Here is an 11,771-nt window from a genome sequence, read left to right on the forward strand (position 1 = left end):
CATTCCTACTATGAAGTGCATTTTCATCTCCTTATCATGGGTGTAATATCTGATAAAATATTAAACCCCCAATTTTTATAAACAAAGTTGAGCTTTCTTTTAGTTTGTAGTAGCCATATTTTTGATGTGCATGGTTGCCATGCACTTCTGAAAATAAAAAAAACTGGCAATTTATTAAGTCCCCCCTTTTTTCCTTTCTAAAGGCTACTCAAAAACGTTATAAAAAAAACACAAGTATTATTTTCGTCATCTGTTATATCTCGAACAACTCAGATGGCCTTTTGGCAACAGCTAAAATCCAACTTTAAATATCAAAGAAAACGCTTCTGGTTGCATATGGTTAGCTACAACGCGATATCTGTTTGCAAGAATCTTGCCCTCAGGCTAATTTTTAATCTAACATTTTGTGATAACTGAAATGGTTGAAAAACTCAAAATTAAATATTAATACTTAAAGGTAAATTTAAGTATTATATATATAGATACTATATATATATTATATATATATACTCAAATATATGTAGGTACGTTTTTACTTCATTCAGGTCTCGATAATTCGCACCCTGAATCTGGCCAGAGCTTCTTAAAAAGTCGGGTTTAACTTTATTAAAATACCTCCTTAAATTACAAAAGAAGCTTTTTTTTTTTTTTAATCGTGACAAAATTCAAAAGCACTGCCTAGTTGGAATGACACAAAGACAACGTGCGTTCTGTATTTCTTAGGATTTGGATCTGCCTCAGATGAGTTCCGATTATCAGCAACTGGATAGACCGGTGAGACTATTTTATGTTTTAATTTACTATATAAGTACATTCACATTAGCCACAATAACAGAGAGAGCATAGCAGTGCATTAACTGCAAATCTAGTGTGTTGTACACAAACTTTACTTCCTGCCTTGATCTCCAGTCTTGTTTGTGATCTATATAATACAGTAGGCTATGATAAACGTTAATTGCAGTTTTAAAAGTTATTTTTAGATGCCTACCAACATCTAACCCATATCTACATATTTCAGATAAGAAGACGAGAGCCAGAGACACATTACCAGGTCAGTAACACTTACTTGTCAAAAAGGATGTGAGAGATGAGATGTACCAGATAAAAGTTTCTTACCTTTTAGTACGACATCTTTGATCCCTGCTGCCCTCCTGTGGTTGTTTACAGTTGAGCGCTTATATTTGTAATCGTTCTGCAATGGTGGTTGGTGTGTTTACTTTAGTTTGTGTGTTTTATAGGAATTGAGAACACATACAAGTGATGAATACCAGGAAATAAGAACTAAAGGAACCAAAGTAAGTGTATCAAGCCAACGAATATGAGAAAAGTGTGTGGGTTGTGGGGTTAGGAAGTGTTTTTGATGTCAGGTTTACCAAACAGTGATGCCAAATATCCTCACTATGCTCAGTTGGCAAATCAATCTAAATATCAATCTTCTATTTCTGCAGCCTCGCAAAGGCAAGGGCAAATCTAATGAGGTAATGTACCAATTACTATTTTTAAACACTTGGTTTGATATGTATCTTAATTGCATTTGCATATTTAAACATAAAAATAACTTTTTATGACCACCTTGTATATAACATAATATTTATCTACAAATATGTTCATACAAGCATATTTTTAACAAGCTACTATTCCCAAATTTATCCTCTAAGTTAAGTGTCTTGTAAGGTAAGGTAATCACAAAATGGGAGGTTTAAAACAGACTAGTTTTGTTAAAAAAAATAAAAAATAAAAGTCATTGGTTTATTCCTTTAAAGGGTCGAACAGGGAGAAACAGGGATGCAGCCGAGGCTGTGGAGATGGAAACTTTTCCCACTGATACATTGCACAATTAGCACACAGCACAAGCTCAGGAGCAACTTGTATATCTGCCAACTAACAGATAAATTGTGTATGTTTGTTGAATGCATTTATGTAAAAAAATATTTTTTGTTGTATTTGTTACTTTGCCTAACTAACCATATACTACAATTAAATGGTTTGGTGTCAGTAAGATTTAAAAAAAAAAAAAAAAAAAAAAAAAAAAAAAAAAAAAAAAAAAAAAAAAAAAAAAAAAAAAAAAAAAAAAAAAAAAAAAAAAAAAAAAAAAAGGATTCCTACTATTTAGCATTAGCAAGGATGCATGAATTTGATCAAGTGTCGGTAAAGACATGTTTATAATGAATGATGAAGATTTCTATTTCAAATAAATGCTGTTCTTTTTAACTTTCTATACAAAGAATCCAGAAAAAGTTTATCATGGTTTTTATAAAAAATATTAAGCAGCACAACTTCTTCAAACATAAGAAATGTTTTTTGGGCACCAAATCAACATATTAGAATGAATTCTGAAGAATCACGTGACACTGAATTCTGGAGTAATGATTGTTGAAAATTCAGCTTTGCCATAACAGGACTAAACAAACATGTTAAAATATACTAAAATAGACAAGTTATTTAAATTTTGTATTATTGTTTTACAGTACTACTGTTTTGCTGTATTCTAATTAAATGCATCTTTAGCAGACTTTTCAAAAACATAAAAAAAACTTGCAGACCCAAAACTTTTTAACAGTAGTGTGTGTTATGTATGCATGTATAGAATTTTTTTTTATTACAATACAGGATATTGAATGTTAATGCAAGGCATGAACAGATCATGTTTGATCAATTTTATAAGATAATTTAAGTACTAAACCTCTGTCTGGAGAGTACTGTTTTTTTGTTTGTTTTGTTTTTTACATATTTTGTGTGTAAAATACCATATTTTGTGTGTACTACTGTAAAGCAGAAGGCTAAAAATACATTTAAAATATCAACTCCATAAATTCATCAACATGATCCAAAATATGGCAAATATTAACAGACCAAAGACCTGTACGAATATTAAAACACTTGGAAAATGGTTTAATGATGTTTACAACAAAAGAGAACTGTACAGTTACAGTAAAAGATTATCTTTATATATATATATATATATATATATATATATATATATAAAACAAACAAAATACAGCAGACAAATGCATCAAATCTACCATGTATCCTGATTCACATACTTATATTCTACACAATCATTCAGTTCTAAGCTACAGCGATGTAGCCGTTTAGCGTTCAGTCTTGTATGTCGCTTGATAACAGGCCACGAGTGGCACTAGAGTTCAGGTCTGTAGTGATATTCAGAATCCAAGCAATCATCACTATTACAACAGTGAGTTACAGCGTTCTGAAGGGAGATATAGAAGTACAATCTACAGTATGCAACAGGGTGAAAATGGAACACATTCCTTGAGCTTCAGCCGCAGGAAACATGGAAATGAGAGTATAGAGAGGGATTTCTTTTGAAATCAGTGACTAAAGCATTATGTACATAGTCTTTTTTATCTTAACCTTTTTTCTCTTTTGTTTTAAAAACAATGATAAGTTGGGCAGTGAAACTGATATCACATACATTGACACATCCCAAAACATACAAAAATACTATTTCTTTAACCTACAGTAAGACAGTTTTGAAGTTAAATTCCATGCTGTGACAGAAAAAGAGCAACAGATCCAACGAACAAGAAAATGAAAAACGACAAACCTTTTTTTTCCCCATAAGCATCTCAGAAAAATACCAAAATATACATCTAAGCTTTGGAATTACTGAGGTTAGGACTACTGTCAGAGCTGGGATCTGTTTCTTAATACACAAGCTGAAGGGTTTGGGAAGGAAGAGGAAAAAGAACAGAGTAATCTTTGGTATCTGCATTTGTAAAACATTTCATATTTGGATATTTTTGCTTTGGGATAGAGCTTATAGTTGCTTTTGACCCTCCACTCGGCATAAAACTATTAAGATCCATCTGAAAAGGGCCGTGTCGCACAGACGCCGCTTTTGCAGAATAGAGGACAACGATGCATAGTTGCACAGCTGATCAAACCAATTAAAATCATTATAGTGGAAACAGCAAAGCTAGATAAAAGACATGGACAAAACAGCGAAACCACGGGACGACGGCACCTAAAAGACGACTATGGAGAGACGTTGCATGTTTTCTGTAGACAATCATAGAAACAGTGTTGCCTTGCTGCAGCCACAGAGTGGAACTCCAGAGGACAGTTTATCCTGAGCAGGTTGCAGTGAGCCCAGGACATCCTTCAGCGTGTATTAATAAACATCTCCCAGCCCACGAGGGGTTACTTTAAGTCCTTTCCAGAGCCGGCAGAGCTGTTTTGCTTCCTCTTTCTACTAAACCCCGTCCACTTGGCCACGAGTGACCAATGATCTAAAACCGCAAGCTGATAGTTGAGGCAGGGCACTAGAAGAGAGAGTTTAGTCCATACAATCACTTTGAAAGTCTTTGGTTACCACTGAGAAGGTGAGGAACAAGCAGACCGCTAACCCAGAAGAGCAACCGGCACAAACCCTGCAACAAATAAGGGTTAGGGGTTTATAAAGACGACGATTGTCAAATTATAAAAAAAAGCTTTGGTATAAAATTAATAAGGAGCTATAGAGTGAACTTAAATTTGTGTTAAAAGCAAAATATAAATAAGTGGGATGGGCTTCTTATATGCATGAGCTTGTGCGGCCTTATGGGTATCCATCCGGTTCCTCACTCGAAACTTTAAACAGACATCTGCAGGCTTCCGTTCTGGGACCGATCTTTTTTTTTTTAATCTTTTGAAGTAGATTAAAGCAAGTTTTTACTCAGTTTCGAGTTATAAATGAGGTATACAACAGCTCCTTTATTCAGACCAGCTCTCACTCGGCTCTCTGGTGCATGACCTCTTCTGCAACTATCCTATTTTGTCACTAGACTGAGAGTCTACAGCGGCAAACCCCGCTACAATCGTGAAACTATCCAATCACAAGTCAGAGCATCCACACACGTCAAAATCAAGTGCCAAATAGGATCCACAACAACTTCAAATTTACAGAGCTGTTGCCAGGTTCAACATCCTTGGATAAATCACATCCCAAACATCTCATGAGCACACATGTTAAAAAGGATATCATTTACAGCCAAGTGGTCAATTGCATCAAATGATGTATGATGCGTCCTTATATCTACTTAAAAAAAAAAAAATCAGTTTCCTGTATTTCCTACCAATGAGTCTCACTAAAAAGTCTCACTTTTAAGATATGACGTCAGACAGAACCTCTCTAAAGTATTATCTTTCGAAGTAAATGCACCACTAGCGCCCCTACATATCAGCTGGAGTGGAGTTATTAGTAAAGCTTTTAACAGGTATCCAAACGGCTTGAATTTTACCTACAAAAAATAGGTAGCAACACTTCCAAAATATCACAAAACACAAATAAAACTCACAGCGTTATTTTCATGGTTGATATGCACACCTTGTGAGTTTTGACATTGGTGCATGCTCGGTTGCATCCCCTTTCACATGCGCACACACACACACACACACACACACAAATTCACAACCAAACAAAATCATCTCTCACATCAACATATTACAGTTTGCTACAATGTGTCAAACTCAGAAATAATAGTAAAGCATAAATGATAAATGCAAATTTTTGTCAAACTACGAAAGCCAGTGACGTTGCTCCCTCATGATATACAAAAAAGGCATAAAGTAATTAAACTCAAATGATTGTTAAAGATTGTTAAAAAGCAACATGGCAAATGAAAGCAAAGCAAAAAAAAAAAACCTAATTTGGTGCTATCAAGTCTGTTACATTAATGAAAGCTTGGGGCTTTCCTTTAGGAGCACCATCACAAGCCCCTCCCACTCAAACAATCCACATTTAAATGTGGGCCGGGCACACAACAGCCGCTCCCACATCACAAGGGTGTGGTTGCAATTTTTGGTCTTTACTTTTTTTTTTATTTATTTTTAAATTTTTTAGAATAGCTATAATATAAATGAAAGTAATTTTTTGCTATTTTTTTTCCTTTTAGTGAATAAGCATGACAAAAACACTACATTCAAACTAGATATTAGTTCAAATATAAAATATGAGCATCTTACATAAGTGAATATATATAGAATTTAGAAAAGAAGTTCTCTAATCTTTGAGTCATTCCTCAGATAAATATATCAGTAACTCCCCACAGTCCCGGTGACCACCGGGTCGTGACACTAATGCGCAAAACAACACATAAATCTACATGTCCAGAGAGGCTACGTTGAAATTTCCGGACAGAACCAGCGGAATGAGCAGCAACAAGACCCAGCCGCAAAGACAAAGGCTTTTTTTTTTTACTTTGGCAAGTAGGATAACAAAATATTCATTACAAGTTAACCTGGACATACCCTTTAAGTAGTAGTAGTAGTAGTAGTACTTGAAATAGCAGTAGTAGACTTATGTGACATTATTATTATTACAGATTTTCCTGTTATACTTTGTAGTTTTACACGTTGGTCATTTTAAAATGGACTGTCAGAAAGAAGCTTTTGTACATTCTGGAGTTGACTACTGGTGTCTTTTGCTTAAAGTGAACCTTCCATGTAAGTGCTGCTGAGGTATTTCAAATCATATGAACAATAAAACACATAGCGTCGCTAACGAACAGTCGTAACAAAAATTGACAGACAGGGCCACAGTAACGAATGACAAAAGGGACAGTAAGGGGAGACTCTGACCTCTTCGTCATCGAATTTAAAATGTGAGAGTGTTAAAAGCAATGCTACGGATGAAACAGTACTGTAATCCTCCCAGAATACCTGTTCTCCATTGTTCATTAACAAGAACAACAACAAAAAAACAAGTCTATACAGTGTACCAGTGGAATACTAAAAATCCACATTCTTGTCAAATGAAGCCATTTTAGAGCCTTTTGCACTTCCACAGGTTCTTCTGGATTTTAAATTAAGAATTTGGTGGACTCTTGATATTTCTATTGCTATTCATTCGTCGAAATGCAGCATGGGTGTTGAGTTCTATGAGATTACATCCAGAACAAAGACTCACCGTAAAGGTAAAAGAATGAAATAAAAGACACAGACTCCCAAAATCTCAACAGCACTTAAACACAAGGCCCTTAAGATTCTCTTTGGATCGTTAAACGCTCGGATATCGAGAGCTAAATCAAGTTAGCGCTGCGCTAGAGAAGCTATATTTCTTCATATTTGTTGAACAATGCGAGTCAAAAGAGTAGGGTTTAAAAGAAGTGTAATAGATGGTAAAGTTTGTCAGTAGTGAGTAGTGAAAGTGTGGTCAGCATTGCACTGACCCACACAGGCACAGCAGCTAGTGAGAAATGGACTTTGGTTCAAGCTTTACATCATGGCTGCATTACATTGGTAGGGAAAAACTAAACAGACCATCTGGCTAAAATCCCTAATTACGTTCTCACCTCTATATAACGGATATTTCAGGCCCGCTACTGTCCTCCATGGTACAGCCAACACATTGGGCTGGAGTGAACTTTAGAGAAGGCTCTCATTTCAGATTATGGCGGACTGAATCTGGCACCTTGCAACTACAAAGAAGGGAAAATGTTCAGAAAAGTCTGTTAGGTAAGAACACACTTACTTTACTTTCACGTTTACAATTTTCAATTATCTGAACAGAATGGGAAAACGACTCCCCCATTTGTCTCACTCAAAATCCTCATCACTGACCAGCAGAAAGGACAATCCCAAACCTCAAACTGGTCCTTTGCTGTAGTATCACGCTCCTGCTCTCGCCTCGGATCTATTTGGTTAGTTTCACTGACACTACAAAATTGAGGAGGGACAGCCATCTCAAATAAAAGCAAAAAAAAAAAAAGAACTATGTTTTCGTCTTTGGAAAAGATCAAAATATTGCATTATATTTCCTGTGGTCTACCGAGAACCTTCGCTCATAAATATTTAGGCTTAAACTACGCTACAGTAGCAATATACAGCAACAGGTATAACAAAGATTTTTGGTATATCTTGAAATAGAGGCAATACAAAGACCTCCGAAATAAAGACCTCTTAAAGCGTGACAGAAGTTCTGCTAAAAACAGAGCAGACTGCAGTTCTCAAATCCAGTTTTTTGGTACAGATACTGTGCACAAGTAGAACATCAAAGACCCTCAAAAACAAAAACAAACTTGAACATCATCCACCTCAACTTTATCTCGCTTGACCTACACCTTCACAATCAGGTGGTGATACCGTAAGTACATGCCATGTTAGGAAGACCGTGAGGAGGTTTACCTTACGTGGTTACATAGTCCTGACGCTAACGTTGCGAGCTCTCAGTTACTGAAGCTTCAAAGTAGATGGTACTGCTCAGTTACTTTTGCCCATGCCGAACAACTCCTCCTTGACGAATCATTTCATAATTCGTTAAAGCTTTTAGTATATTAAGTGAGCCCGTTACTGGGTGAGGATTCAGACCCAGACTAGTCTTCTGCTACTGAGTAAACTACGAAATGATATGAAAACAATATCTGAAAGTGTTTCACTAGAAAGAAAGGCCAGTCGAACGATTCCTTAAAGCAATGAAACCGCATCACAGCCGCTTATTACTCCATTTAAAGCCTTGTAACCACATGTTAGTAAGATACTGGACATAAAGCTAACCCACTGTTTGACAAAAATAAATCATGTGCATCTAAAAGGAAACGTTCCACGGGGACAGGATCTCCAGTGAAATCAGAACATTTTTCTACAGTGAGGAAGAGGAGGTTACTGTCAGCAGTAAGAACGTATCATTCAACACAGAGTAAACAAAGTTTTTTGGTTAAAAGCATTTCATAAATACCTCTGAAGAAGAGGTTTCATGTGAAAATGGGAGAAAAGAGCGAGTTTGCTGAAACGAATATGTCTTTGCGTCGCACAGAGACTTGGCACAGTGTCCAGGGAGGTTTCTGCTCTCCTGATGCAAGCTCTGTGGAGACGCCAACATTCACTTACGGTTGATTTGGTTGAAGTCAACCCATCAGTGAGTCCAAACATCGCAGATTAAGGTGTAAAGTTAGAACATACAAACTTAAACATTAAAATAATGTTAAAACAACATTAAATCCTATTTAAAAGGTTTGTTTTTGGTGGTAGCAAGAGATTAAAGAAAAACTTGGATAGATGAAAGGGGTCTAGGAGAGGAGAGGAGTGGCTAAAGCTTTCACTGGGCCTTAGAGGCCGTGGTGATGGTGGAGGCGGCCATAGTTGCTGTAGTGACAGCGCTCTGGTGGGCATCGGCGGTGATGTGCAGGTTGAGGGCTCCGGTGGACCCTCCCGCAGACACCAGGCTGACCGGGTTACTGGCGAGCAGTGACAAGTTCTGAGGGTTCAGAAACAGCGGTGCCGTCACGAGGTTAGGGGTGCTGCCAGCGCTGGCGTTGGCAAACAGAAAGTTCCCGCTCCCATCCAGAGATGTAATGGGCAGAGTGCCACTAGATGCCAGAGCTAAAGAGACAATGAACAACATTTTAACTCCAGGTGTTCAAAATATTGAAACAGTCATCATTGAGCAGTGGCCTATAACAAATCAAATTACTAGAACAGAGATGCAGCGATATAGAAATTTCGACTGTTAAGATGAATCTTCTGACTGTTCTTCACATACCCAGCCTCTTGCATGTTCATTTATGAAAAATTTTAGCTAATTTATGCATTCAGATACCGACAAAGGTGTAGTACTATTATACGTTTTGTTTGTTTAAAAAAGTGAGGTCTATTTTTTAACAAATTAGCCTTTCTATTATGTTACCAATTATATCGACCAAATCAGATCATCATTAAAAAATACAATATTATTATTGTTGTTAGTATTAAGAACAATTTTCTTCGTTTTCTTTTTATATTTATTATTATTATTTCATAATAATTAAATACACTATTATTATTATAAAAAATAATATAAATAAGAATCATCATAATCTTCTATTAAAGAGTTTTTAAAAATCCATAAAACCTAATGCACTCAGATGGTCACATGAACTTAAGTTAAATACAAAAAGGTTTGCACTGTATGCAAATATGTTGTTTAGAATATTTTCACTGTATGCAAATAAGTCATTTACTATCTTGGAATTGTATGCAAATATGTTGAATGCAGAAAGCTTTTGAGAGTGTAGAGTGACACAAGTGCCACTAAAACATGTGTTTTACTGCCACATATTCATCTTGCTGGTGATGCCAAGATTAATAAGCACATGCAGAGCCATATTGTAAATACAAGAGTACTTGCCGCTCCACACACCTTGGATTGTGGCCAAGGTGCTGTTGCTCATCAGTGCTGGACTCAAAGCGCTCCCGAGACCACCGGGTGCCAAACTTAGAAAAGCCCCGCTGCACAGGAAACACCAGAGAATAGTATTAAACACACAGATGTCCAATCACAAGCTTGAGGTTGATGCTCTTTCAGAGAACTAAAATGACACTTACCCAGGAGTGAACTGTGAAGACGCCATGAGCCCAGGATTGAGGCCTGCGGCTGCAGCCATGGCAGCGATGCTGACGCTGGTGGGCAGCTGGGCGGCTCCTTGCAGAGCGGCTGAAAGGCTGGGCGCCGCCACCATCACCTGCCCAGTGCCCAGAGTTGGCGTCACCGTCTCCTGAGCTGAAGTGTGCCCTGAGGAGGACGTGCTGCAGCCATGGCAGCGATGCTGACGTTGGTGGGCAGCTGGGCGGCTCCTTGCAGAGCGGCTGAAAGGCTGGGCGCCGCCACCATCACCTGCCCAGTGCCCAGAGTTGGCGTCACCGTCTCCTGAGCTGAAGTGTGCCCTGAGGAGGACGTCTGCGCTGCAGTGGGACAAGGGCTGAGTGAAGGAGAGGATGCTGCGGTGGTGATCACAGGTGCAGTGTTAGTGGTAGCCGAGCCAATAGTTGTGCCTGGAGGAAGAAAAGGCTCTTTTAAAGATTGTGAGGTGAACAATAGGAATGTTTTTGGACATTTTTAGGCTTTTCCTGCCTACCAATGAAACCGACACTGGAGACACTAGTGCTGGTGAGAGGCAAAACTGGGTTTACAGTCATCGTAGTCGGTGTGTTACTGGTCACAAGACTTGCTGTACTCAGTGCCTGTAACGGGAAAGAAGGAGGTTAAGCACTATTTTCAGCAGTCAGATCTGCTGTGATGAATGAAGGGAGGCAGTTTGCATGTCGTGTACCAGAGTTGTGGTGGGAGAGAAGATTGCTTTGATAGGAGTGCTGATGGCACTGCCACTGCTGGGTGGGTTGATCCTCTTCTCTTTCTGTCTGCGGTTACAGAACCATACTCGGATCACCTCTTTCTCCATGTTGAGCTGGTCCGCGATCATGGTGATTTCCTCAGAGGTAGGTTTTTGGTTCTGCTTGAAAAGGGCAAAAGCACAAGAAACGCCCTTACGGCAAAAACAAATCACAAAGACCTACAAGCCTTCAGTCCATGGTCTGAGGAGGTAATAATTCAGCTGGAAACTTTTAAGTTGAGACAATATCAAATGTTTAAACAAGAGTCTTTGAATGTATGGTTCCTTAAAGAAGGGGCTGAATGTTGTGGGTAGGGATATGCCGGTATCAAATTTTCATGTTGCGATTAATTGCTAATGCTTTTATCACGGTGTACGGTATTATCACAATATTGAAATTTAGTTTTAAAAAAAGTGCTGTCATAATACAGTATAACAGGTTTAATAACTTTTTTCTTATAACAAAAATAACTGAACATTTAAATGCAATAAAGCAATACAGAAAAATGTATAAAGCTAAAAGTTTTACACAGATTAAAGTGCAAAAGAACTATAAAGACCAACAGGTATCACTTTACAATAAGACCTCATTAGTTAACCTTAGTTAATGCATTAACATTCACAATGAGCAATAGCTACATTTGCTACAGAAGTTATTAATTATTAGTTATTAAGTCTTAGTTG

The 11,771-nt window shown here is 37.5% G+C and overlaps 2 protein-coding genes across 6 annotated transcripts in view; one reads left to right on the plus strand and one right to left on the minus strand.

Annotated features, from left to right (window-relative positions):
• The window catches only part of LOC107673686 (T-cell surface glycoprotein CD3 zeta chain-like), a 7,160-nt gene extending 5,274 nt beyond the window's left edge, over positions 1–1,886 (plus strand). The window contains exons 4-8 of the mRNA XM_016467396.1: positions 724–774; positions 1,019–1,051; positions 1,239–1,295; positions 1,449–1,478; positions 1,764–1,886. Coding sequence (XP_016322882.1) covers positions 724–774; positions 1,019–1,051; positions 1,239–1,295; positions 1,449–1,478; positions 1,764–1,841 — 249 coding nt within the window. The 3' untranslated portion in view covers positions 1,842–1,886. The remainder of the gene's footprint in view (positions 1–723; positions 775–1,018; positions 1,052–1,238; positions 1,296–1,448; positions 1,479–1,763) is intronic.
• Positions 1,887–4,636: 2,750 nt separating this feature from the next.
• Positions 4,637–11,771, minus strand: part of LOC107673693 (POU domain, class 2, transcription factor 1-like) — a 20,826-nt gene continuing 13,691 nt past the window's right edge. Inside the window, exons 11-16 of one of the 5 annotated variants that reach the window (XM_016467410.1) lie at positions 11,028–11,210; positions 10,833–10,938; positions 10,533–10,749; positions 10,303–10,380; positions 10,118–10,206; positions 4,637–9,321 (exon numbers count right to left, since the gene is read on the minus strand). In XM_016467410.1, coding sequence (XP_016322896.1) covers positions 9,038–9,321; positions 10,118–10,206; positions 10,303–10,380; positions 10,533–10,749; positions 10,833–10,938; positions 11,028–11,210 — 957 coding nt within the window. In that variant the 3' untranslated portion in view covers positions 4,637–9,037. Of the gene's footprint in view, positions 9,322–10,105; positions 10,207–10,302; positions 10,490–10,532; positions 10,750–10,832; positions 10,939–11,027; positions 11,211–11,771 lie in introns of all 5 variants that reach the window. The other 4 variants (XM_016467408.1, XM_016467409.1, XM_016467406.1 and 1 more) reach the window with 4 other exon arrangements.

This window comes from Sinocyclocheilus anshuiensis, unplaced genomic scaffold, assembly GCF_001515605.1.
Source record: "Sinocyclocheilus anshuiensis isolate Anshui unplaced genomic scaffold, SAMN03320099.WGS_v1.1 scaffold628, whole genome shotgun sequence".
NCBI classification, from domain to species: domain Eukaryota; kingdom Metazoa; phylum Chordata; class Actinopteri; order Cypriniformes; family Cyprinidae; genus Sinocyclocheilus; species Sinocyclocheilus anshuiensis.